Source organism: Periophthalmus magnuspinnatus, chromosome 17, assembly GCF_009829125.3.
Source record: "Periophthalmus magnuspinnatus isolate fPerMag1 chromosome 17, fPerMag1.2.pri, whole genome shotgun sequence".
Taxonomy (NCBI): domain Eukaryota; kingdom Metazoa; phylum Chordata; class Actinopteri; order Gobiiformes; family Gobiidae; genus Periophthalmus; species Periophthalmus magnuspinnatus.
This window is the reverse complement of record NC_047142.1, coordinates 30,716,933-30,744,496: the sequence shown is the minus strand read 5'-3', so window position 1 is coordinate 30,744,496 and position 27,564 is coordinate 30,716,933. Positions and strand designations below refer to the sequence as shown.

Sequence of the window (27,564 nt, the reverse complement as noted above, 5' to 3'; positions counted from 1 at the left end):
AGACTTGTTGCTAACGCTAGTGGGAGCGACATCACGGAAAGAAGGTGAATGATTTGTCTGTTATTAATGTTCATATCTTCATTTATGGACACAATAGCGAAATAAAAGCGGTAGTTACAGAGCGAGGGCAGACGTTTTTTCAATAGAAAGTGAATTGGAGCCAGAGTTGATGGAGCGGAAAACATGTCCATGGTCATATTGTATTTGGAATGTGGCGGCAAGCAGGTTAGCTATGTCCATTTATATATACAGTCTATGGATTACACGTATAAGGCCACATGGTAATATACAATAAAGTACTACAGTTGGTAGAAAGCTCGTCCTCTGATCAGAAGTTTGGTGGTTCAAATCTCACCCCAGTGTCTGCGTACACTTGTGTATGATGATAAATGTGTCTGTGTGAATGGATGAGTGGTTCCTTGAGTGCCTCTGAGTGCCGTGGAGGTACAAAAGTCAAGAAAATATATTTGTTTTATTCTAACTGTAATAATCCCCCCTGCATCTCTGTGAGTCAGATGCCCTCTCCTCCTGTAGTGGTTGTATAAATATGTTGGGTATTTTTGGTTCTATTCTGGGCTGATAATTGGTGTAAGTCTCGAAGGAAACGCTCGGATCATTTCTTTGTGAATGTGACGCTGTGGGTGTCACTCCTTCATTCTATCTCATCTGTATCCCTCCTCTCTACCTCTCTCTCGCTCTCTGTTTCTCTGTCTCGCTCTAATATGCACACTCTACCCCCTCTCTCCACTTCCACTTCCACTCCTCTCTCCCTCTCTTCTTCTTCCCACTCTCTTCTCTCCTCTCTCTTGTCCCTCCCCCTCTCCTCTCACCCCTCTCCCTCTTTCTTTCCTTCCTCTTACCTCTCTCTCTGTTTTTCTGTCTCACTCTAATGTGCACATATGTCCCTCTCCCTTCTCTCCCTCCTCTCCCTCTCCTCTTCCTCCCACTGTCTTTACTCGTCTCTCTCGTCTCTCCCTTTCCTCTTCCTCCCACTCTCTTCTCTCCTCTCTCTACTCTCGCTCTCCTCTTCCTCCCACTCTCTTCTCTCCTCTGTCTCTCCTCCCTCTCTCCTCCTCTCTCCTCCCTCTCTCTCCTCTCTCTCCTCCCTCTCTCTCCTCTCCCTCTCCTCTCCCTCTCCTCTTCCTCCCACTCTCTTCTCTCCTCTCTCTCCTCCCACCCTCTCTCCTTCTCCTCCCCCTCTCCTCTTCCTCCCACTCTCTTCTCTCCACTCTCTCCCCTCTCTCTCTCCTCTCTCCTCTCCTCTCTCCTGTTCCTCACACTCTCTTCTCTGTCTTCTCCCTCCCACTCTCTTCTTTCCCCTCTCTCTCCTCCCTTCCTCTCCTTTTGCTCCCACTCTCTTCTCTCCTCTCTCCTCCCTCTCTCCTGTCCCTCTTCTCTTCCTCCCTCTCTCTTCTCTCCTATCTCTTCATTAACCCTGGGGACAGCTCCTCTTGGGGTATACAGTCCGAGAGGCATTCTGGTCTCCTTCTCTCCCGCTCTCCCCTCCCTCTCTCTCTTCCCCTCTTCTCTCCTCCTCCCTCTCTCCTCTCTTCTCCTTTGGGTGTGTACAGTACGTGGGGGGTATTAGCAGAGCGTTTATTTTGAAATGGTTTAAGCACAATTGACCTACATGGGCCCCTCCCCGGAGACGCTCACTGTAAAACATCAGCTACAGAGTTTTTATGACTGAAATATGAACTTTAAAGTAATACAGGAATCCCACGGAGACACGGGGAGGGCATCTGACACAGGGGGAGGGCATCTGACACACAGGGAGGGCATCCAACACACAGGGACGTTTCAGATGCACTAAATAGTTTAAATACATGAGAAAACGTGACATAATATTTTTAGGTTACATCAACATCTCATTTATTTCCTGTCCTGTATCACTGTGCTGTATACTGGTGAGATAAGAGAGAGGAGAGAGGGAGGAAGAGGAGAGGGAGAGGAGAAAGAAGGAGAGAGAGAGGGAGAGGAGAGAAGGAGTAGAGGACAGAGGGAGACCGAGCATCTCCCACGTGCTGGATACACCCAAAGGCAATGTCCCTGAGCTGTGAGGGATGAGAGAGGAGAGAGGGAGGAAGGGAGGGAGAGAGGGAAGAAGGGAGCGAGAGATGGAGATGCAGAGTTTTACAGTGCACAGCTCAGACTTCCAGCCCAGTGGAGCAGAGATGGAGCCCAGTGGAGTGAGAATCTCTGTGGGACTAACAGTACGGACACATGAACTCCTCAGGGAACTACTGCAAAAAATACTACTGTAAACTCAACTGCAGCTGGATCAAGTACTCAGTTTTGTTACTTAAGTAAAAGTACAGATACAGAGCTAAAAAGTTACTCAAGTAAAACAGTTTTGAAGTACCTGTTTAAAAATGTACTTTAAGAGTAAAAAGTAAAAGTATTCCACACAAGTCTTATTAAGTGATATAGATAAAAAATGATACATATTTTAGTAACAATGCGATGAACAGAGTAAAAATAACCACTCAAATCATATGAAAAGTACTTTTTACTTTTACATTGTATGAGCAGCTCTTAAGGCCAAAATGAGACCGCTGTGTACTGTCTGCATGTAATTATAAAGTAGCAAAACTGATGCACTGTTAGCATGCTAGTTGTTTTTGCATTACTGTGATGGCGAGACAGTTTTCTGCTTGTAAAATCATCATGGTGAATAGCTAGGATGTTCTGATTGCCTAAAGTAAGGGACGAATAATTTTGGACCACTGCAAATGGGTTTAAAATGTTCTCGTTGTGTTTTTGAGGTTTTTAGACGGTGAAGATGAGGTGGTTTGGTAAAGAGCAGACGCAGGAGTTACGGTAGAACCCGGGGCTCACATTCAGAGAAGATGTTTCATGAATAATGCAGCATGTGGAGGTTTGAGCCTATGTAACATTTAAAGCCCTCTCTCTCTCTCTCTCTCTCTCTCCATCTTTCTCTCTCTTTCTCTCTGTTCATGTGAGAGCAGAAAGAGACATGTGAAGAGTACACTGCTGAGGATGCACATCTGAACTGCCCCCCGAGGAGAAAAAGAGGGGGAGGGAGAGATGGGGGGATTGAAGGAGGGAACGAAAGAAAGAGAGAGACAGGGGGAAAGTTGGTGAGGGAGGGAGAGAGAGGGAGGAAGAGAGCGAGAGAAAGAGAGGAAGGGAGAGAGTGAGAGAGAGGAAGGGAGGTGGCGATAGAAAGCGGGAGAAAAGGAGGGAGAGAAAGCAAGAGAGAGGGGGAGAGAAAGAGAAGGGGGAGAAGAGGGGGGCAGAGAGTGGGGGAAAGTGCAAGAAAAAAAGAGGGGAGAAGGATGATGAGAGTGAAAAGGGTGTGAGGCAGAGAAAGAAGAAGAAAGAAGCATGTGGAATAAAAGTGATGTGAGAGGGAGCAAGTGACGGAAGGATGGAGGGAAAGGAAATAGAGGGAGAGGTTGAAAGAGAGAGAGAGAGGGGAGGGAGAAACAGAGGGTAGGAAAAAGATAGGGTAAAAGGGGGAGAGGGAGAGAGGGAGGGAAAGGGAGGGAGATGAGAAATTAAGGAGAGGGAGTGAGAGAGGGATGGACAGAGAAGAGGAGAACGAGGGAGAGGGTGTGGGAGAGGGGACCCAGGGCAAGGGAAAAGAGAGGGAGAGAGGGGTGAGGCAGAGAAAAGGAGAAAGATGGGAGGGGTAAAAACAACGAGAGAGAGGAGTTGAAAGAGAGGGAGGGAGAGGGAGTGGAGGGAGAAGGAAAGGAGAGACAGAGGGAGGGAGTGGGAGAGGGGACGAGAAAGATGGGAGGGGTAAAATAGAAAGAGATAGGAGTTGAGAAAGAGGGAGAGAAAGAGAGAGGGGAAAGAGGGTCATGTCTGAGTTGACCCTGTCCACAGCACATCCACTTTTCTGCTGAAACTCAACAACAACAACAGCAGCAGAGTCTGAGTGAGCACTTTTGTCTGTGTCAGGGCAGGAGAGCTCCATGGAGCTGCTCTTTCAAAGGTACTTTCTGAGGTTTTAAGCTTAAGATGTTTTGAAATCATTCTGTATTGATACATCGCAGTGACATCACGCTGAGGGGTACTGCATGTGTGTCTATGGTGGAAGGTTCAGCAGGTACCATGGTGACACAATGCCAACTATCAAAAAAAAAGTGTTAAGATCATCTGAAAACTGAAAACACGCGTTCATGGGCTTGTTAAAGAGTCTGATTTTCAACAAAAAGGTGAGCGTGACTAACTGAAAACTGTTGGCTAATGCTAGCTAGCTTGTGACTGTAATGTTATTTGAGAAGGACTTGTTTAACAGCAGGACTCAGCTCACCTGTTGCTAATCCAGATCAGTTCTTTATGGTCAGATTGTGCTCAGATTAACTCCCACAGATTAACTGTATTTTCCGGAGTACAAATCGCTCCGGACTAGAAGATGCATAATAATGAAGAAAAAAACATGTGTAACATATATCGCACTGGACTATAAGTTGTATTTTTTGGGTACATTTATTTTACAAAATCCAAGAGTAGGAACAGACATTTTATCTTTAAAGGAAAGTAATAATAATAATAATAATAATAATAATAATAATAATAATAATAATAATAATAATAATAATAATAATAATAATAATAATAATAATAATAATAATAATAAAATAAGAACAACAGGTTGAATATCAGTACTAACGTAACACATTTATGTTTATTCAGCTACATGAAGCATAGACAGAACTGAACACGTGTCTGGTTTGTTAATGTAAGATATTAACAGTTAATCAGATAAATAAAGAATAAAAAACAAACCGCGTGGCTGTCATCATACTCAGCAGAATATGATTTTCTTTTAGGGGGCATTTCAGTCTTCAGTGTTCAGTCTTTCTCAGGTGTTGTTTAAATTACCATGAAGTTAAAAATTTAAATTGTACAGGAGTAGATAGATACTGGTACAAGACTAGAGCGCCCTCGCATAGGTGTCACTGTGACAATAACGAAGACGTGAAATTGTACATTTTAATAATTTCACATATAAGTCACATCTGAGTTAAGTCGCAACCCCGGACAAACTATGAAAAAAAGTGTAACTTATTCTGGAAAATACGATACTCTAATTTGATTAACAGAACTTCAGACAGAGCAGTGCCATCAGTTAGCTTCACACCCCCAGGGAATGTTGATGGCATCAGCTGCAAATGATAAATTGTGTATTATTATCTGATGTAGAGCTGAGAAAATCCTCCAGATCAGACAATCCTGGCCAACACTCCAGATCTGAATATGGTCCTGGGTTCACTGCTCCTGACAGGTTACCACAGCAGCACGGGAAGATGGGTCAAATGCAAACTTTAACCTTAATTTCCACTGCCCAAAGTGGAGGAGTTTGGACATGTTTTAGAGGACTGGCTGTCAAACAGAGCTGCTGCTGTTGGCTTTAAACAGGAGTGTTACTGTTCACAGGCCAAATTCTTTTATTAGTGTCATCCCAGTATCATTTAGTGTCATTTTAGTGTCATTACCTGGTTTGGGACATTTAACTCGGTTCATTCTTTTATACATGTTTATTACGTGTTCTGTCCATAGACTGTATAAATAAATGGACATCTGGCTCCAGTTCACTTTATATTAAAAAAACATTGCCTCTGTAACAGCTGCTGTCAGACTCATCATTTTAGTCTTAAATTTTCGTATTAACCCGCTCTACACGATCCTGGTGTTTTTATTTCACTACTGTGTCTGTAACTCAAGACATGAACATTAACAACAGACAAAAACTATGGTATTTGATGGTAGTTCTCTGTTCAGGCTTCACTCAGCTCGGCTCTGCTTTCAAAATATTACCAATTTAAATACAGGATTTTCACAAACTTTAAGGATGTATTCATCACTTAAGCTGTTTATCTTCCTAGAGTAAGTTTGATCAAGCAAATCTCAACAATGAGATTTGTGCTAAGTACGGTTACTATGGCAACTTCATAGCATGCTCCGAAGTATCTGGGCATGCTCCATTAGAATGAATAAAATGACAGTGGCTTAAATGTGAGTCCAGTTCCACCACAGCGAGGCACAGGCTGAGAGCAGGGAGAACGTCTGAGGATTTGGGAATTCTGAATATTCCTTGTGAAAAGACTTCAAATCTTCTGCTGTGCCTTTAGAGCTCCAACATCAATCTTTACTTAAAGTTAAATACCAAATTAAAGTCATATTTTACTTCTATTATTGGGTATTAACTGCCAACACATAACATATTTAGATCACAAGTTACCCTTTATTGTTCTCAAAATGCTATTCGCTCAAAACTTTGACACTTTGAGTCTACCTTTCCTTTGCTCTCTGCGCTGTCACTTCCCCTTCAGAGTGCCATCTCAATACAATCAGCGTAGTTTTGTCCACACATCACATCAGGTTTGTCAAGTTTATGGAGAATTGTCATGTGGGAGCTTGTGTGTAAAGAATTGGATAGAATCTTAGAGAAAACTGTAAAGATCGTTCGAATAGGACCCAGGAGAGATCACTAGATTACTCAAACACGTATGGATGACATCTAAAACCTCGTCAGGTAGGTTCTTGATGAAGGTTATAACAAACGATTTTGCCTAATACCCCCAGTTTAAGTCATAAAGTTCCGGAGTCTCTCACATTCCTGAGTCTAGACCTTCCACCTGGCTTCATATTAGCCCCCCCTGACTCTCTACTGCCCCCTGTCTCCTCTCTGTTGATGTGTCTCTCTGATAGTGTAGTTCCAGGGTCTTTTCTGTATCAGTGACCATGTGTTTCCTCTGATCTTGGCTGCACACATTGATATTTGAAGCGTAGCTAGCAGCAGTTAGCAGCCACAGCGCTAACCCCCCCTCTGGCACTGTGCTATTCATCGGCACAAGCATGAAAAATGTCATTTGTGGACTATATTTAGCTGTTCTAGTCCAGGCTGCTGTACAGAACTGAACAATAAGGACCCTGATGGGGGGGGGGGGTGAGGGCGGGAGGATGAGGTGGGGGGGTGAGGGCGGGGGGTGAAGAGGGGGGACTGGGATTTACTGTGTAGGGAACGCAGAGTCTGACCCGATTCTGCTGACACTTTATCACATGTGATACAAGGAGAAATGTAAACAAGATTCCTGTTTTTGAGTCAGAGCCACCAGTTGGGAATCACTGTTGTTCGCCAATGTTTCGCTGGGAGAGTAAGAGTTGAAGAGTCTACAATGGGATGATGTCATGCTCCCAGATGGAGGCAAGAGCCAGATTTTCCTAAATGTTGAACCTGATCATTTCTATTAGTGACTAGGCCCAAAAACTCATCATTTTGGTCTTAAAAAGGTCATATTAATCTGCTCTACATGATCCTCATGGTTTTATTTTGCTATTGTATCTGTAAATATGATATGAACATTAATAACAGACAAATCAGCTCCCGCTAAAGTTAGCAACAGGTTTGATTGTCATTGTTGCTAAGTGCCCACGCCCTGCTAAACCAGTGGTGGGAGTGGGACTTTACCTTGAACAGTCTCACTCCAGATTGGCTCTTTGGTTGCTATGATACTACGCCTCCAATTGCTCTTTTTGGTCACATAGTTGTTGTTTTTCTTAATCATTTCTCCCTTCTCTCTCTCTGTCTGTGCAGTGTCATCCTGTATCACTACCTACAAGAAGACTCCGCCCCCTGTGCCCCCTCGAACCTCCACATGCTCCACCTCCAAACCTTTCATCTCCATCACGGCGCAGAGCAGCACCGAGTCAGCCCAGGTATGACCTCTGACACCTCACAGCTGACCCCTTTCACTCACACATGACCTCGCCCCCCTTACACTTGGCCCCGGCCCTGAATCTCCACCAGCTACACCTCCAAACCTTTCATTTCCATCACGGTGCAGAGCAGCAGCGAATGGGCCCGGGTTTGACCTCTGATTCCTCACACCTGACGTTCTCTCTTTGCAGGGCTCTAATAGTGTCAGATTTGTCACCTTTTTTATCAAACAAGTTTTAAACAGGTTTATTATGTGTTCTGTTGCTGTAGAACCAAGTAGTGCTCAGATTAAATGTAGATATTTTTTTTTTAGAAAGAGAAACTAAAATCACTCATCAAAGTCAGACATTTTACATTTGAAGTCAGACTTTGCTCAGCTCTGCTCTGTTTTATGCTTCTGTTTTGCTGTCATAGTAAATCTAAGAACTTCCTGATTCCGAGACAATAAAACGCTTTATAATTAGATGCAGAGAGCACACAGCGGATTTATTTTGACCTCAAGAGCTTCTTATAAAATGTATGTGTACTGAGGCGAGACACATTTTGCTCAAATACATGGGAACAATTGATTATTATACAGGTTATATTCCAAGAGAAATTTTGATGTGGATCTCAAAAGTTTGGTTTGTTACAAGTATGGTTGGTATAGCTACTTCAGCTGTTCAGTGCCAAAGCATCATGTGCACTTTCAAATAAAAAACATGGTCTAATGGTATGTTGTTTACAGGACGCGTACATGGAGGAGGAGGGGCCCCGCGGAGACATGACCATCCAATCAGGACTCTCCAACTCCACCGAGAGCATTGACAGCATGAAGGCCCTTACCGCCGCCATAGAGGCCGCCAACGCTCAGGTACTGTGGCAGAGTGGTTATCCTGTGTCGTCCTCTCAGTCAGGAGCTTGTGGGTTAGACTCCTGAACTCTCTTCAGAGGAGTGTGCATGTCCTCTCTTACATAATTCCATGCATTTTAATTATTGACGTGATTGGAATGAACAGATTTCTAACTTTTATACAAAGTTAAGTAATTTTTGAATGTTTGTGCCCCAATGCACTTTACAATTTAGTCAGAACGCAGAAAAAGAGAGAAAGTAATAAAGTTGGTAAACATCCGCAGACGTGGCACGCAGGAGGAGACAGACACTGTAGTTTATGAGCGCTGTTTAAACTGGTCCTAGACTGTGTGCTGGACGCCTCCCTCTCCAGTCTGATGTGCAGTGCAGAATCTGGGCCAATGGGACTCACACAGTTTGTGCAGACAGAGGTTAGTTGTAGGTCTTTGTGTTGAAGGGTGATCATCACTATATCAGCAAACGCATTAAAGAGCTCATCGCAAACGTCAATGGATTGATTCCAGCCAATATCAAGTTCTGTCATTGTGGTCTTAGGCATAACAATTGATACACAAAGTAATTGAAAGTGAAACTGAAAGACATTAAAATGAAAATACAAATATAAACATGGACATTAAGAGACAAGTGCAGATTTTAAAACCTTTCAGTAAAATGCACAGCTAAACAGAACTATTTGGAGCTTGGATTTAAACATTGTCAAAGTAGAGGCCTGTCTCACATCATCAGGAAGAATGTTCCAGGTTTTAGCTGCATAAAACTTAAATGCTGATTGTCCATGTTTATTCTTCACTCTGGGTATCAGCAGGAGACCGGGACTAACCCAGGACTAAACCAGAACTGAACCAGGACTGCATCAGGGTGGTAGATGGTTCATATGGCACTAACATGTGGGAAATGTACTTTGGTGCTGGTCCATGGAGAGACCTGTTCACAAGCAGAGCTGCTTTATAGTCTATTCTCTGAGCCACAGGAGCCAGTGCAGAGACCTGAGCACAGACCCTCTTAGGCAACACACTTCACCCACACTGCCTGTTATGAAAGTGGTGTGTCTGTGTGTGTGTGTATGTAAGCGTGGGTGGTGGTGCAGATTGGCAGCCTCGCTTCTACCAGTCTTCCCCAGGGCAGCTGTGGCTACAATAGTATCTTACCACCACCGAGTGTGTAGTGAATGAATAATAAACTACTGTAGTGTTTTGAGAGGTTTGACAAGCCTATAAAACATCATACAAGCGTCAGTGTCACCTCCACCCAGGGTTTAAATAATGTCCTGTCCTTGTCCTGTGTCCTTGTTTTCATCGTCTGTGAATAATGGTGTATGATTAAGTGTGATTTCCAAATGCTTCACTACCAGCTGTTACAACCAGAGGGCAACTGACACCTAATCCATGTATGTAACTTTACTGTGCGTTTTCCTCAGGTGCATGGTCCGGCCAGTCAACACGTCAACAACCACACCCCTCTGAAGGTGAGCCACAGCCAGCACAGCGGCCACCAACCCCAATACCAATCTCACCAATCCCACCAACCCCACCAATCCCACCAACCCCTCCAGTCCCACCAACCCCACCAATCCCACCAACCCCTCCAGTCCCACCAACCTCTCCAGTCCCACCAACCCCACCAATCCCACCAACCCCTCCAGTCCCACCAACCCCTCCAGTCCCACCAGTCCCACCCCATACACCCAACCCACCAGCCCCACCCGCCCCTCGGACCCCACCTGTCTCATGGCCACGTCCACCACCAACACGGCTCCTCCCATCAACAACACGGCTCCTCCCATCAGCAACATATCTCCTCCCACCATCAACAGTCCGGCCAATCACACCACTCTCACAGCTCACATAGCTCCGCCCCTCACTCTCACGGCTCCCATAGCTCTGCCCCTCTCTCCCACGGCCCCGTCCACTCGACTCACTCTCACGGCTCTCATCATGGCCTCCAGACCCACGGCCCTGCGGTCATCAGCAGAGGATCCATGGTGGACGAGCCGGACGACTATAGGAAGGATGCTCTGAGGAAGGGGAAGTGTCTCTCCATTGGCATACAGGTTTGTAAATTTCAAACAGGGCGAGGAATACATTTTAAGAACATTATTTATTAAACCAGTACTTGTGCAGAGTTAATATAATAAAATGTGCTATATAAATAAACTTGAATTGAATTGAATTGAATATGAAGCAAAATTGTAACGTTGTCTCAAAATAATTAGCTAAAACCAAAATAGATACTATATCACCACATTTAGTATCATGATATATCCATAGTTTTGAACATTCTTGAGATCTTTGATACTGCAAGTGTGGATCTGTGGATCGTGAAAAACAAACTCTGGTCCTTGTGAATGTGGCGATATTTCGTCCAATCAGCTGACACTATTCTGTCAAAGCCCCTCCTCTTCTCGAACAGCTCCCACATTGATCATTTAAGTGCCACACCAGTCACTCCAGGGTCTGGTGCTAAAATTAATGCTCTGACAAGGTGATAAGCAGGTTAAGGTACACATTATCAATCTTTCATTTCTCTGCATTTGACCCATCCTTCAACGCCTCTGGGGCAGCCAATTCAATGCTCTAGTACAGCGGCCAGATCCCAGATTTTGAGCTGGTCTTGATCAGAACTACCTTAGCTGGAGGATTTGACCTATTGTGGATGTTTTGGGGTGATGGGGGAAACACCCCCCGAGACACAAGGAGAACATGCAAACTCCACATAGAAAGGCCCTGGAGTGGAACCATAAACTTTCTTGCTGTGAAGCATGTGTGCTCAGCCACTGTGCCACCCACATGTCAGCTAAATCTCAGCTGTTTATCTACAGTGTGTCATCCGAATCGAGAGACGTGGCACTTTTGGTCACTTGGTTTTCCCTCATCTACCTAAAACAAGCACAATAGGCAAAATCCCAAATCCATCTAATGTGGGATCCTTGCTCAGATCTAGATTTAACCCCAGTGGCATTAAAGGATGGGTCAAATGCAGAAGTCATTAAAGTCTATGTTAACCTCAAATGACTTGAAGATTCTTAGGCCTTGTCAGTGAATACATGTTGTGTTTTGCAGGTGGATGGGCCAGATGACATCCCGGACCCAGACGATCCGTCCAAGTTCACCTCTGTGGGGGTGCAGGTGGAGGACGACCGAGGGTGAGGCTAAAACACTGTGAAATACTATGACGTCTGCAGCACTGGCTCTGGTTTGTCATTGGGAAAGCCTTCAGACAGGACGCAGTGTACAGCCTCTTGTAGCAAACGTGAGGTTTTCTGAAGTACATTTGAAAGTACAAACTGACTTTGTATTTATGACCATGAGCTCCTTCAAATGATGCGACATAACTGCCCCAGGAATGTGTGCTGATGGTGGGAATCACAAAAATACAACAACAAATGCATGAACTGGATACACGTCCTACGCTCACGTCAATGATCAAAAAATAGGTTGGATACTATTTCGTGAAATTTCTGTGAACTCAGCATGCTGCTCCATGTTGCACTTCGGGCTGCCTAAAAAACACATTCAAAATGTGGCGATTTAGTGGTGCATAAGGTCAAATACACTTGGAGTGCGGTCTAGGCCTTACAAACTCCCAGACTACAGTAAGTCGTGGATACCATGAGCCCTCCTCCTGGCTCATGGTTGCCATGGCACTGGATCGTGGTTACCGTGGCGCTGGGTTGTGGTTGCCATGGCGCTAGGGTCTAGTTGCCATGGCGCCGGGTCGTGGTTGCCATGGCGCTGGGTTATGCTTGTTGTGGCGCCCTGTTGTACTTGTTGTGGTGCTAGGTTGTGCTTGTTGTGATGCTCTGTTGTGGTTGCCGTGGCACTGGGTTATACTTGTCGTGGCACCCTGTTGTGCTTGCTGTGGCGCTGGGTTGTGCTTGTCATGGCAGCCCGTTGCGGTTGCCGTGGCGCTGGGCTGTGGTTACCGTGACGCTGGACTGTGGTTGCCATGCCACTGGGTTATACTTGTCATGGCACCCTGTTGTGCTTGCCGTGGCGCTGGGTTGTGGTTGCTGTGGCACTGGGTTGTGCTTGTCGTGGCGCCCTGTTGTAGTTGCCGTGACACTGGGTAGTGGTTGACGTGGCGCCCTCCTTGGGGAAGGTCGCTGGTCGAGGTGTAGACTTGTTTCTCTTTGTCATCGATGATGCACAGAAACGGCTCTTTCTGACTCACTTCCTGTTGCCAAGTAATGGGTCACAATCCGCCCACTCAGCTGTGAGCTCGGACGCCTTCTCTCTCTCTTTTCTCCTCTCTCTCCTCTCTCTCCCTCCCTCTGTCCTCTCTGTCTTTAGAACATCCAGCTATCTTTAATACAAAATGTGTAACGACAACGAATCTTAACAGCCATGAAATCAGCAGACTGGTGGATAATTATCTCTGCATGTTCTTATTGTAGAATTTGGTCCATTATCTCACTATATTTATCTCCAACCACACCATAACATCTGCATGGGTATGAGAGGATGGGAGGGCATCTGACTCACAGGGATATTAGAAGATGGAAGGACATCTGACACACAGGGATAAAGGAGGATGGGAGGGCATCTGACACATAGGGGTATATAAGAGGATCTGAATCAATTGTTTTATTTCCCTTTCCAGTGAACAAAAATCACAGAATGATTCAAAACTAGGACTGTTGCCATAGCAAAAAAATTTGAATACATTTTTGAATGGTGAAAAGTCCTCTAAATGTCGACTGACATGAAGCTGAAACCCATAAATAGGAAGATGGGAGGGCATCTGACACACAGGGACATATAGCAGGATGGGAGGGCATCTGACACACAGGGATAAAGGAGGATGGGAGGGCATCTGACACACAGGGATATAGGAGGATGGGAGGGCATCTCACACACAGACTATGGTGGATAATGTGCTGTGTAGTGACAGTGACTTGAGCTGTGAGTGGATGGGGCACTTCCTGTAGTCAGCGGTTGTCTTGTATCTATGTTATCCTTGTGCGTGTGGATCTATGCCACATGATGCTAGTGTGTTCAGACAGGAGCAATTCAAACTCTGGTGTAATGTCTGTGGATCATTTTGCTGTTACGTTTCCATGCTCTTGTTTTGTATTGACCTATTGCTCCCTCTGCTGGTCAGGTACCGCCGGTTCCAGCGCTCCAACAGTGTGACCGCAGCAGTGCAGGTACAGACTGTGCAGGGCTTGTCTTGTGTTTGTAGTTTGTGATATAGAACAGTCAACTTTTAATCAAGCAAATGGTAACAGTGTCCATAGTAATTACTGATATACCTCTACTTGAGTACTTTCTATTGCAAGAGTTTTCATTCACAGAACCATACTGTGAAATAAAAACACTTATTTTTGTAAACATGTACTGCTAGAAGTACACATTTTGACATAAATGTGAACTGTAGCTTTTTTCATAGTCGTAGCTCTCCATAGGCGTAGCTCTCCATAGCTATAGCTCTCCATAGATGTGGCTCTCTGTAGGTGTAGCTCTCCATAGGTGTTGTGCTCCGTAGCTGTAGCTCTCCATAGGTGTTGCTCTGCGTAGGTGTAGCTCTCCATAGGTGTTGCTCTCCGTAGGTGTAGCTCTCTGTAGATGTAGCTCTCCACAGGTGTAGCTCTCTGTAGATGTAGCTCACTGTAGGTGTAGCTCTCCATAGGTGTAGCTCTCCATAGATGTAGGTCTCTGTAGGTGTAGCTCTCCGTAGGTGTAGCTCTCCATAGGTGTAGTTCTCCATAGGTGTAGCTCTCTGTAGGCATAGCTCTCCATAGGTGTAGCTCTCCATAGGTGTAGCTCTCCGTAGATGTAGCTCTCTGTAGGCGTAGCTCTCCATAGGTGTAGCTCTCCATAGATGTAGCTCTTCATAGGTGTAGCTCTCCATAGATGTAGCTCTCCATAGGTGTAGCTCTCCATAGATGTAGCTCTCCATAGATGTAGCTCTTCATAGGTGTAGCTCTTCATAGGTGTAGCTCTTCATAGGTGTAGCTCTCCATAGATGTAGCTCTCCATAGATGTAGCTCTTCATAGGTGTAGCTCTCCATAGGTGTAGCTCTCCATAGGTGTAGCTCTCCATAGGTGTAGCTCTCCATAGATGTAGCTCTCCATAGATGTAGCTCTTCATAGGTGTAGCTCTTCATAGGTGTAGCTCTTCATAGGTGTAGCTCTCCATAGATGTAGCTCTCCATAGATGTAGCTCTTCACAGGTGTAGCTCTCTGTAGGTGAAGCACACCTAGACATCTAGATTGACTGATCAGTTTGAGCTGACAAAAATAAAAATGAACATAGGTTAATATGAGGAAAAACAAAAATAATAATTGGCATATAATCCAGTTTACTCTACCATTTCTTTGACTCCATTGTGTTTGATCAATAATGTGATTTTAAATGTCCAAAATCAATAATGTGATTTTAAATGTCCAAAATCAATAATGTGATTTTAAATGTCCAAAATCATGTCAGAACCATATGTGTTGGCCTCCTCCTCACAGGCTTCTCTTCGGGACCTTGTTTTTCAGGCTGACCTGGACATAGCAGACCTCCTGGACACTCCCCTGACCTCAGACACAGATCTGGAGGTTCTTTCCTCTGGTCCGGTCTCCAGACAGTTCTCCCGAGAATCCAGAGACGCTCCTCCCTCCACCTCCACCGTCAGCATCCAGGGCTCAGGGAACCACTACCACGCCTGTGCCTCCGACGAGTACGACGAGGTGGGCTTTGACCCGTCCATCCTGCCCCCTCCAGACCCCTGGATCGACAGTGTGTCTGAGGATACGCTGGACATGGACTATAGCAGCTCCGCCCTGCTCGAGGTGAGAGGAGGACTAAACTGGACTAAACTGGACTAAAGTCAGTGCCAAACCAGGATCAAAAGAGTGCAAGCAAGGCATAAGGTAGAATTTATCTTCCACATAAGGAAATTTGTCCTCTGCATTTGACTCATCCTTCAGTGTTGATGGGGAAACCTGCCAGAAGCAAGGGACCCATCTCCAGATCTAGATCCAGTCTTAGCCAGGACTTCCTTAACTGCAGGACTACTTGACCTTGAGCATCTTGAGAGGCACCTGAAATAAAATGTGTTGTTATGTATTTCCTGTGCTGTCCTGTAGGCGGTGCAGAGGTCGGTGTGTCAGAGAGATGGGCGTTGGTTCCTGAAGTTGCTCCAGGCTGAGACTGAGCGCATGGAGGGCTGGTGCAGACAGATCGAACAGGACCAGAGAGAGAATGCCCTACCTGAAGACAGTGAGTTTTTTCACTTAATAACTCTATAATAATAATTAACTATAAGAGGACCTGAGAGAGAACGCCCTACCGGAAGACAGTGGGCTAATCTTATTTATACTAATAAAACAACAATTATAATGAACTGTAGGAGGACCTGAGAGAGAACGCCCTACTCAAAGGCAGTGGGTTCATATTACACTACAATTATAATGAGCTATAGGAGGACCTGACAGAGAACATCCTACCCAAGGACATTAGGTCTATGTCATGTTTATAACACTGAAACTATGATGAATTATATTTACTCCCCCATCTTTATCAGTCATGTTTTCCTACGTGTTTCTAACTACAAAGAACAAATAAACTAACTTAACCATCCCTTCATCCACCCCCTCTCCCTCCCTTTCTCCTCTTCTCTCTTCTTCTCTCCTCCCCCTTCTTTCTCTCCCTCCCTCTCTTCAGTCCTGGGTAAGATGCGCAGTGCGGTGGGCAGTGCTCAGCTCCTCATGTCTCAGAAGTTCCAACAGTTCAGGGAGCTCTGTGAGGAGAACCTGGTGAGTTTTAAACACTTCTTTTAGCTTCAATGACACATGCCTGTAAAGTGCTTTAATTAATTTAAAAATATTGATATTCAGATACTAATCAAAAATATGTACTGATACTGAAAACAAAATGATAGGACAGAATTTGGCATTTCCTAAACAGTTTGTCTTGTCTCTGCGTCTCAGAACCACAGCGTTCACCCGCGCCCCGTGGCCTCAGACCTGGCCGGGTTCTGGGACATGCTGCAGCTCTCTATCGAGAACATCAGCCTGAAGTTTGACGAGCTCCACCAGCTCCGAGCCAACAACTGGAGACCTCTGGAGGTTCCCGACAGGAAGGTACAGTGCCCCCTGTCTGTGGAGGCCTGCTGCTGTGTGTGCATATGCAGATGTGGCTGCTCAGTGTTCATCTTAGAGCAAAATCTTTATATAAAACTTCTATTACATTTAAAATGACAAGTCTCTGTGTCCTAAAAGTGAAAAATACGGGTGGACCTTACAGGACTTTAATGTAGTAATCTTGAGTAGTGCTTTTAACATTAAGTGCTTTGTTTATTCTCAGCTTCTCCGGGACAGACTTACAGAGAGGTGACGATCATTGGGTTATTGGGTCATTGGGTTATTGGGTCATTGGGTCTAGTGATTAATAGAAATGATCAGGTTCAGCATTTGTGACTTTATCTTTTAGTGCAGTGTAATCAGTCGGAAAATCTGTCTCTTTCCTCCATCTTACAGTATGATGTCATCACATTTTAGAGTCTGAAAATCAACACTGATACTTTGCAGTGTTCGGCATGTATGTCTATAGCAGAATGCTTAGCTGTAACATGGTAACAATGCACACATTAGCCATCACTACTAAAAATGTTTAAATATTATATTTATATTATATATTATATAATATATATAATATATAATATATTAAATATTGTCTGAAAACTCAAGAAAAAATCCAAAATGGATTTAAACAGCAAATTTTCAGGAGCCTGTAATCTATCCGTTCATGTTCCTGTTTAGGAGTTTGATTTTCAACAAAAAGTTGAGAGTGACTCACTGAAAACTGTTGCCTATTGCTAGCTAGCTTGTGACCTTAATGTTATTTGAGAGTTTTTGTAGTTCAGCAAAGTTCAGATTAAAGTCAAACTTGAGTAACAGAGCGTCAGACAAAGCAGTGCGTCCAGTTACACCCCCAGGAAATGTTGATGACATCAACTGCAGAGTATGAACTGGACTGTTCTTCTGCAGACTTCCAGAGGAGTCTGTATAAACATATGCATATGCCAACCTTTAGTTAATGATGTGACTTTCCTCTGCTCCTGTCTCCTGGTGTGTGGGGGGCCCCTCTGCATCAGGACCTCCTCTGTCTCCTGGTGTGTGTGTGGGGGGGGGGGGCCTCTGCATCAGGACCTCCTCTGTCTCCTGGTGTGGGGTGGGGGGTGGGGGGGGGGCTCTGCATCAGGACCTCCTCTGTCTCCTGGTGTGTGTGTGTGTGTGGGGGGGGGGGCCCTCTGCATCAGGACCTCCTCTGTCTCCTGGTGTGGGGGGTCCCTCTGTAGGACCTCTTCTGTGTGTGTGTGTGTGTGTGTGTGTGTGTGTGTTCAAACAGTTATATTTGCACAGTGTGGACAAAAATCAGGTCCCCATGACATGCATCCCTTATTATTAGATCAACAACATGATATAAAGTTAAGCTCTGAGTTAAATAGGTTAGGGTTTAGATTAAAGGCACCCATGTACCCATTTTTTCCATATATTTGGTAAATGTTTCTTTGTTATACTAGCTGTTGTCAGCTTTACCGTGATGGCAAAAAAAAAGCTTTGGTCTTTTGTAAAGTTGTTAAAAGTGCTTACAAACTCATCGTGGTGAGTAATTAGGATATTCAGAATGCATAAGGTAAGTGAGGAGTAAGTTTGGACCACTGCAAACTGTTTAAAATGAACTAGTTCAGTTTTAAAGGTTTTTAGAGAGTAGAAAGGTTTGGCTAGTAGTGACTATGGTTAAGATTAGGACCAGTCTTCAGGAAATGGATGGAAGTGAATGTAATGTTTCCAAAAAGCTTCTGAATTTGTGTGTGTGAGGAGTCTTCTCTCTTTCCTCTGTCCTCCTCTCTTCTTCCCTAGATCTTGCTGAAACTTGGTGTAAAAATTTAAATCTTTCATATACAGTGTCATATGAAGTTTAAAAGGACACACCTGATGACACTGGGCGATGCAATCTCCATATATAAAATTAGAAACACCGATATTCTGTTCACCCGTATTTTCAGTGATGAGATCTTAAAAGTCTGCCATGCATGTGTTTGGATGCTGCCCTCAGCCCTCTCATGCAGTACTCCTAACATATACATATACATATATATATATATATACATGTTCATATATATACTTGTGTGTGGCTGTGGTCCATTCCATCGGCTGCTCATTGTGATCATGGTTTTTCCTGTTTTTTTGTGTCGACAGTGAAGGCCACACCGCCATGCACCAACTCTGCTCTGGCTCCCCATGCATCTCTGTGTGCGCTGTCTCCTACCTCCTGTGTCCTAGCTCCTACTTCCTATTGCGCTCTCCTTTCTTCTACTGTCTCCTACCTCTCCTCTCTCCTAGCTCCTACGTCCTATGCAAAGACTGTATATATAGACGGACATAGCTAACCTGCTAGCCACTCCAAATAGAGAGTGGGCATGGGCGCGCTTACGCCTCCGTCGAATCTGGCTCCAATTCACTTTCTATTGAAAAACTGTGTCCCCTCTCTCTGTAACTGCTGCTGTCAGTCTCGTCATTTTGGTCTTAAAATGTTCATATTAACCCGCTCTGCATGATCCTGGTGTTAGCAAAACGTTTGATTGACAGCGCTGCTAAGCCAAACCAGCAATGTGGGCAGGAAGGAGCGTTACCTTCAACAGCCTTGCTCCCGATTGGCTCTTTAGTTACACATTCGGATTTCCAAATATGGGCTTTGGTTAACGATTAGCCTCGATTAGCGCTCGATTATGGGTAACGTCACACTCCCTCAGTCCACCATATACAGCCTATGCTCATGTGTCCTATCTCCTCTCTCCTGTCTCCTAGCTCCTGTCTCCTAGCTCCTACATCCTCTGCCGGGCTGCTGCTTACTGTGTGTGCGTCCTTGAACCTCCGCACACGTTTCTATGGAGGGACATGGTCTGGTCTGTTCCAGTTTGGTCTGGTTTGGTTCTGTTCGGTGCACTTTGGCACAGGTAGAAAACTGAGCCTTACTGATCCAACCTGTGCCAAACCGCTCCAATGGAAACGTGCTTCTAAAGAGTGTGTTTTTCAAGCAAGAAACGTAGATCAGTGAAAATCATCTGCAAAACTGATTAAACATACGATTCAGAGGTGGAACTGGATTTAAAATATAACTTAAACACAATTTTAACTAACTTATTATATCCATGGATTTCAGAAGGATGAAAAATAGGACTGTTGCCATAGTGATTAACAATTCAAAACAAAATATCTCCTCTTCGGAATGGTGGAAAGTCCTCAAAATGGCGCCTATAACACGAAGCTGAAACCGTGAGACCGTCGTATCTGTTCATGTAATGCAGTAAATATGACAAATATACGTATAAATACTATAATATTAAAAAAAACCTTTAAGATGATATGGCTCCTTCCACGAATGAATAAATAACAACAACTAGCATGCTAATGTTGACAGTAAAACGTTTTCTAGCTCGATGCAGATAGCACACAGCGGAATTGGGATTTTTTTTATCTCAAGAGCTGCTTATATAATATATCTGTACTCTACTCTAAAAATAGTCTTTTTCTTATATTATTGTCGACCATCAGAACCTTAGAACGTTTGATTCAACTTAAGTGACTCAAAAACAAGGATTGTAATGTCATATAAAAAGTTTGGTCATAATAAATGAATAGAAGTAGGTGTAGTTAAAGTGAGTGGAGCAAAAAGCTTGTTCAAAATGGCTGACAAACTATGCCTCAGCAACAGTCAGACAAGCATCTCCTCCAAAAGTTTAAATGTGAGATCGTAATTTAAGTCTTTACAGAACTGAAGCCTGTGTGGGATCATCTCCATAGAAAACAACATGGATCTGACTCGTCCCCACAGGAATAACAGAGCTCAGATTGGTCGCCCTGGGAAACAATGAGCAGAACGATCAGAAACGGGTTTGAAATAGACACAAACCAGAGATTACAGTCAATTCAAACGTCATCAGAATAAATGTATCTGTATGAGGAGAGCAAGCAGATCATGTGGCGCTTTTGTCTCCAAGATCTTTTGATTATTAGGTTTCAAAATCAGCTCTTTGTCACAGTGCAATGAAAAGAAGTTAAAGGGCCATGTCACACTATTCTCTCATCTCTGTTCTAATGTTGTTTCCTCATCGCACAGACCTGGAGTTGTGTTTTGTTTCATTCACACATGTTTAACACACAAACTCTGCATATTTAGGCTGAGCTCTTCTCTCAAACAGAAAACACTCTGTTCCATCTTGTGATGTCATGTGGTGATACAGGGAGTGCTCCACTGTGTTTTTAAATATTATACACATTCACTAGAATTTCTACTGAACAAAAGGTAAAAGGAGCTGTTAACTTGAAAAGTTTCACTTCATGACATCACAAGGTGGAACAGAGCATTTAAAGCTTTGGAGATGTAGACAGACTAATAATAAAGTGTTAGAGGGTTAGTCAAACATGTGTGAAACAACATGAACATGAAACAAAACACAACTCCAGGTCTGTTTTTGATGACAGGTTCTGTAACATTTTTACAGAACCTTTAAAGGCCCGGTCAGTAAAATGTGTCTTGTCCTAGTGCAGATATATTGTATAGCAGCTCTTGAGGTCAAAATAAGTCAGCTGTGTACTGTCTACATTTAATTATTTTTAAACATTTTATTGTCTGAGAATCATGTTAGCATGCATTACCATGACGACAAAACTCAGCACTGGTCTCTGAGAGTTGTGGAAAGTGCTTATAAACTCATCGTGGTGAATGATCAGGATGTTCAGAATGCATAAGGTAAATGAGGGATCACTTTGGACCACAAAAGTCTTCTGTTCTGTGGTGGAAATCAGTCACTTTTGATCAGAACATAATATTATAAATGTGAGTTTAATGAAACCAGCACTTTTCTCATTTCTAATTATCACTTAAAAAAAAAAAAAAGATCTGTACTTATACACATACATATAAATATGAATGTACATATACACATAGAGCTCCAATGAAAAGTAAAAGTATTTTATTATAGTTTGAGACCTGCTGAGGGTTTTAACACGTCCACAGTTTGATCAAACAAAAATATACAAAGAAAAACAAAGAAAATTAAAGCCGCAAGCGGCATCGAACGGCCCTCGCGGGCCGTGCTTCGCACTAGGCCGGCCCCGCACTCCCTGTGGGTGGCGCTGACGCGCCACTTGTCCCTTTTGTATTGCGGCTTTGGGCTACACTTGTCACCAAACAAGTCAAAACACATTGGAAGTGCTGATGCACAAAATGGAAAAACGTGGGTTTTCCAGGCATCGCCATGGCAACACCGTGCAAAATACAAACTTGGCCCCTTGGACTTTTTTGACGGGGATGACCTGAAGAATCACTGTGCCAAATTTTATGTTCGTCGTTGACGGTAATAAGTCGTTATAAGATTTTGAAATGTATGAAAATTTGGAAATTTTCCCATTAGAATAACATGGGCGCTCTCGCGCATCGCCATGGCAACCCAGTGAAAAATATGACTTGGGTCTGATTGACTTTTTTGATCAGGATGACATGAAGAGTCATGGTGCCAAATTTCACATTATTCCATGAAACTAATATTTTTCCCATGAATGGGAAAAATTGGGAGGTTTCCCATTAGGATAACATTGGCAGTTTGGCGCATCGCCATGGCAACACGGTGCAAAAGACGACATAGGTCTGATTGGCTTTATTGATTGGGATGACCCAATGGAATTTTGTGTCAAATTTGGTAACATTTGGGAAAACTAAATTTTTGGCCTTCCATACAAATTTATTAAATGTTCTGTAGGGGGCGCTATCGCGCCAATTTATTTTTTCTCACAATGAGTAGCTTTAGGCCGGAAAGTTTTACAACTGATTCGAATTTGAGCAAAATCGGACTTTGCATGCGCAAACGGGAGCAAATTTTGACTTTTGAAAATTGCAAAAATTCCGATGGAATTTTGCGGCTTCATCGCACGGAAACCGTAAATGGGATCATCATAAATTGGATAACTTTTGATGCCCCACTTGTCTAGATGATGTACAGTGATTTTCAGCCCTGCAGGTGAAGCGCCTTCAGAGGAGTTGACGAAAATGTGACGTCAGCGAAAACGCTGACTTTGCATTTTGGAATTTTCAATCCAAGATGGCCGACTTCCGGTGCATCCGAGGGCGTGGCTATAATAATCTTTTTTTTTTGGCATCACTTGAAGAATGCGTGTACCGAATTTCGTGGCTCTACGCCAAAGTTGACGTCGGGACGTCTCCCATTGACGCAATGTATTTTGACTTTTGCAGGGGGCGCTGTCGCGCCATTTTTTTATGCCCAATGATGCACCATATAAAAAAATAAATTTTTCGGCAGACCTGAATTTTGGGCAAAATTTGGTGAGTTTTTGAATATGTTCAGGGGGTCAAATTACTGCTCAAAGAGCAGAAGAATAAAAAAAAAAATAATAATAATATTTTTAGCAAAAACAATATATCCGATAACATTACAATGGCATATTATATGTTTTTTGAAAGCTCTCAACTTTCCCCACGTCACCGTGGGGTCAATGGCGAATGACGAGCGCTAACGCGCTCGTCATTCGCCATGGCGTCGGGGTCCGCCATTGACCTCCCATTGACTTCCATTCATTTTAGCAGTAACAAGTATGGCCCATGCCTGCGGCATGGGGGCTTGGATAGGGCTCGATGCCAGGAGTGTGTTTGGGGACATGAGCGCTTCGCGCTGCGTCAGCATCAACATTGAGTCAATGGGCTTCGCCCATTGACTCAATGTTGACGCTGACATGCTAGCAAGAACAAATATGCATGTCCCATGCCTATGGCATGGGTTGCTAGGACACAGGAGTCTGTGCAAGGTCGCGGTGCTGCCACGAAGTTGCGCGCTTCGCGCGCAACTTCGTGAAGACAGTTTGCAACGATGAGTGCTTCGCACTCATCGTTGCGGAAGCAATAGGCCCTACGCCCTGTAGGGGCTCGGGCCTAAAAACAACATTAATTCAATTGTTTCCGTTGAACAAAATTCAGCACAAATCTTCATCAATGCTACTCCTTATAAGACCTCAAATCTGCACAAAAACGTTTTACTAAATGGGTACTTAAATACTTTTTACTTCAGTAGATTTTTTTCATGTGATACTTTGACTTGTATTTTTTTTTAATTTTTTTGCTCCAGTATCTGTACTTTTACTCAAGTAAGCATTTTGAGTACTTCTTCCACCACTGGTCTTTTTAAGCAAAAAAACACAATCAAAAATACAGAAATCTATTAGTGAGCCCATTATTTATTTATTTATGTATTTATTTATTTATTTAACAACAAAGAACAAATAAAAGGTAAATGAAATCATAGGCCAAACAGAACTCCACCTTTGAACTCCAGTCGTCATTCTAGTTTAATCGGTTTATTCAGGTCTGACTTTAATAAAATCAAACTACTTGTGAGTGAGTTTGGGACACACACACAGAGGCGCTGGTTTCTGTCCCTTTAACTGTCCCTCCCCCTCCCTCCCCCCTCCAGGAGAGACGCCTCCCCCCTCCCGTGCCCAAAAAGCCGGGTAAAGGCCCCACTCACCCGCCTCTGGCCCGGGACCGCTCCCTGGAGAGCTCGGACAAGACCCGGCACGACGCTCGCAAGCGCCTCCTAGCTGCCAAACGCGCCGCTTCGGTCCGACAGAACTCCGCCACTGAGAGCGCGGACAGCATCGAGATCTACATCCCCGAGGCGCAGACCAGACTGTAGGGGGCGCTCACACTCCTCACACTGTAACATACACAGCCACAGTCCAGCTAGAGTAGGGCACTGTTTGCACCTTTGAACCAGGAAGTACACAGGAATCTCCATGTGTTTATCGTCCATAGTAACTATCAGTCACTCCACGGCGCTCTCTGCGCTGGGGCGTCGTGTTTTATAACGGGAGAAAAGGCCAGACTCAGAAACTACAGGTGAAATAAGCACAATTTAAATATATTCTCATTTGAAGCAATAAACATGTGACTTTAACTCACTTTTAAAGCAAATATTACCAGTGATACAAAAACAAACTGTAAATGGGATCTACTTTAAAGACACATCATGCAACTTTTTAATGGGGTGTCTGTTAACCCCTTTTGTCTCCATGGTGATGTCACTGCTGTGCCCGGAATGTTCCACAGTATGGTATTAGACTTCTGCATCTTGTAATTATCCAATTACAAGTATTTTACGTGCACTTTTGTTGTGAGTGGAGTCGCTTCTCCACAGATCTGACTTGTAACTTGGCCCAGTGACGCCAAATGCAGGTCTTCATGCAGAGAGTTGAGTGTAATGCCATGCTACGGAACATTTCAGACAAAGCAGTTACATCTGAATTGAGGTTAAGAGGCTAACAGGCCTTTACCAGAAGATTATGTATGGACTTTAAAAGGAAGATGAACCTTTATTATGAGGTTTTTTTACTGGTTTAGACCATAGACTGTATACATAAATGGACATAGCTAACCTGCTAGCTGCCATGTTCCAAATAGGAAGTGATTGACTCTGGCTCCAGGTCACTTTCTATTGAAAAACTGCGGTCCCTCTCTCTGTAACTGCTGCTGTTAGACTCGTCATTTTAGTCTTAAATTGTTCGTATTAATCTGCTCTACATGATCCTGGTGTTTTTATTTCGCTATTGTGTCTGTAAATCAAGATATGAATATTAATAACAGACAAATAAGCTGCTTTCTTTCCCAAGATCGCTCCTGGTAGTGTTAGCAACAGGTTTCGCTGCCAGTGTTGCTAAAACCCCTGCCAAACCAGTGGAGCGGTTAGAAAGGGGCGTTACCTTCAACAGCCTCGCTCCAGATTGGCTTTTTGGTTGCTATGATACTCGCAGTCCAAATTCACCCCTATAACTGCTCTAGCCTCGATGAGCTTTATTTGACTGAAGCCAAACGTTGTGGGTAACGTCACTCTCACTCAATCCACTTCTTTTTACAGTCTATGGTTCAGACCTTTTATAAAATACATGTTTCAGCAGAAAACCTTATCATTTTACGCAAACGTTTTTCAGCTAAAACATGATATAAGTCCAAAGTCCCACCAGGAGAAATGAGGTCTTTTAAGCTGCAACACTTAAAAACAAACAGCAACACAATAATGTACATAAGAAGAGAGGAAAAAAGGAGTGGGATGAATTTTCTGGCCTTTTCTCCCTCGCTCTACACCAACTCCTCCCAGAGCTGCAGAGAGCATGTGCCAGCGACTGCTCCGTCTGGTTACCACAGTCAAACAGGGCATTACTTTAACACTCCCACCATACTCGTGCTGCGTTCAAGGTCACCTCCAAAGTCAGACTTGTCAGCTCTGAGTTGTACATTCTGAGCCTGGCTAATCCTCCAGCTAGGTGCTCCTGCAAAACTAAACCTCTCCAAATCTCACAGCTGGAGACGGGTCCCACGGCTCCGGACAGGGTTAACCCGGAGACGCTGAAGGATGGGTCAAAAGCAGAGGACAAATGCAGTTTAGCTCGGAGCCTCTGCAGTTTAAAATACATGTGATGGTGTTTGTTATGCTAGTGTGGCTAACGCTGAAATAAGCTGAAAACATTTACTCTATAAACTGTACACCGCAAAAATGAGTCACTACATTTTGAAGTAGTTTTGAGCATAATTTTGAGAAAAAAATTAGTTATTTGGTTTAATTTTTTTGACTATTCCGCATATTTTCCGATTTTATGATTACGTCAATTTAGTAAGGAAACTACAAGAGGTCAAAGGTTACATTATAATCGTAAAAAATATTTAAAAATCAAGACCTTCTAACAAAGTAAATATATCGTCAACTCAAAACAAGTAAGGAAGTGAATTAAAGCCTCTGTATGTAACTTTTTCGCCAAAAAATTACCAAAATAAAAAATGTTGGTTGTTTTTATTGCACTGAAAAATATGCGTCCTTACTGTGAGCAGGCTTGCATCTCCGTAAACCCGACTCGGTATGGCATAGAAGGCAAGACAAGTTTATTTGTATAGCACAATTCGTACACAAGGTAATTCAAAGTGCTTTACAGAATAAGAAAGACATTAAAATCACACAAATCCAAACATAAATAATCACCCAATCTGCAACTCTCTCACCCACTCGTTTGCACCCTTTAAAAACTCTCTCTCACACTCTTTAAACACTGTCTTGCTCAGTTTAAGAACTTTCCCATTACTTTACAAAAAACTTTCCTGTCACTTCTCAAATACTTTCCTGTCACTTTACTATGTCTAATAAAAGTCCATCAGTCCATGTTTCTTTTGTCATCATAAAATTACCATTAAAAAAGAAGAGTGCAGAATAAAAACCTTTCAGTCGTATGCACAGCTATATAAAACGTATCTATCTCAATGGAGGATGTTCCAAAGTATGGATTTAACTTCTCTGTTGCCATGGAATCACTCAGGTGACCTCCAGAAACTTCCGAACTGTAGCTTTAAGTTGTTTTCCCGTGGTCTCATTTTGCGGTGTACACCACAGCACTGCCCTGGTTAATAATGAGGTATTTACCGTTATTTTGGATACACTTTTGAACTGAAACAACTCAAAACAGTGCTCCGAATTCCAACGTTTGAGCCGGACTTGAACGCAGCACGGCCTTTTTTCTACAGTTTTCTTGTTTACATTGAACTCACAGCCAAATGTGTTGAAGAAGCCATTTTAAATCCTGCTGACAGATACTTTATGAGTACTTTTATACATGTAATCAAGGGCAGGACTTATTACTTCATATTATTAGACAGTAAATAACCTTATACTTATGTATGATGTCTCCCCTCCCTGTACAATTAGACTCTAGGTGTATTCAAAGTAGTACGATATAATGTAAAGTCTATATTTTTAACACAGATGTGGGATCCAGCTCAGTTGTGGGTATATTTGTATAAAACTAAGTGTGCCATATGAATATTCAAATTATTATTCCTAAATCATACTGTGAACACACACTTTGTACTAGAATATGTAACATGTAGACTTACGTAGAAAAGATCAAAGCAAAAAAGTCATGTACAGTGACCAAATGGGTTTTTCAAATGTATTTATGCTCATCATGTT

The 27,564-nt window shown here is 43.4% G+C and overlaps 1 protein-coding gene across 1 annotated transcript in view; it reads left to right on the top strand.

Annotated features, from left to right (window-relative positions):
• The window catches only part of LOC117385797 (disks large-associated protein 1), a 48,528-nt gene extending 24,228 nt beyond the window's left edge, over window positions 1–24,300 (top strand). The window contains exons 6-16 of the mRNA XM_055228269.1: window positions 7,574–7,695; window positions 8,424–8,549; window positions 9,967–10,014; window positions 10,495–10,599; window positions 11,609–11,691; window positions 13,650–13,695; window positions 15,035–15,296; window positions 15,624–15,758; window positions 16,203–16,294; window positions 16,469–16,621; window positions 24,028–24,300. Coding sequence (XP_055084244.1) covers window positions 7,574–7,695; window positions 8,424–8,549; window positions 9,967–10,014; window positions 10,495–10,599; window positions 11,609–11,691; window positions 13,650–13,695; window positions 15,035–15,296; window positions 15,624–15,758; window positions 16,203–16,294; window positions 16,469–16,621; window positions 24,028–24,249 — 1,394 coding nt within the window. The 3' untranslated portion in view covers window positions 24,250–24,300. The remainder of the gene's footprint in view (window positions 1–7,573; window positions 7,696–8,423; window positions 8,550–9,966; window positions 10,015–10,494; window positions 10,600–11,608; window positions 11,692–13,649; window positions 13,696–15,034; window positions 15,297–15,623; window positions 15,759–16,202; window positions 16,295–16,468; window positions 16,622–24,027) is intronic.
• Window positions 24,301–27,564: the final 3,264 nt, after the last annotated feature.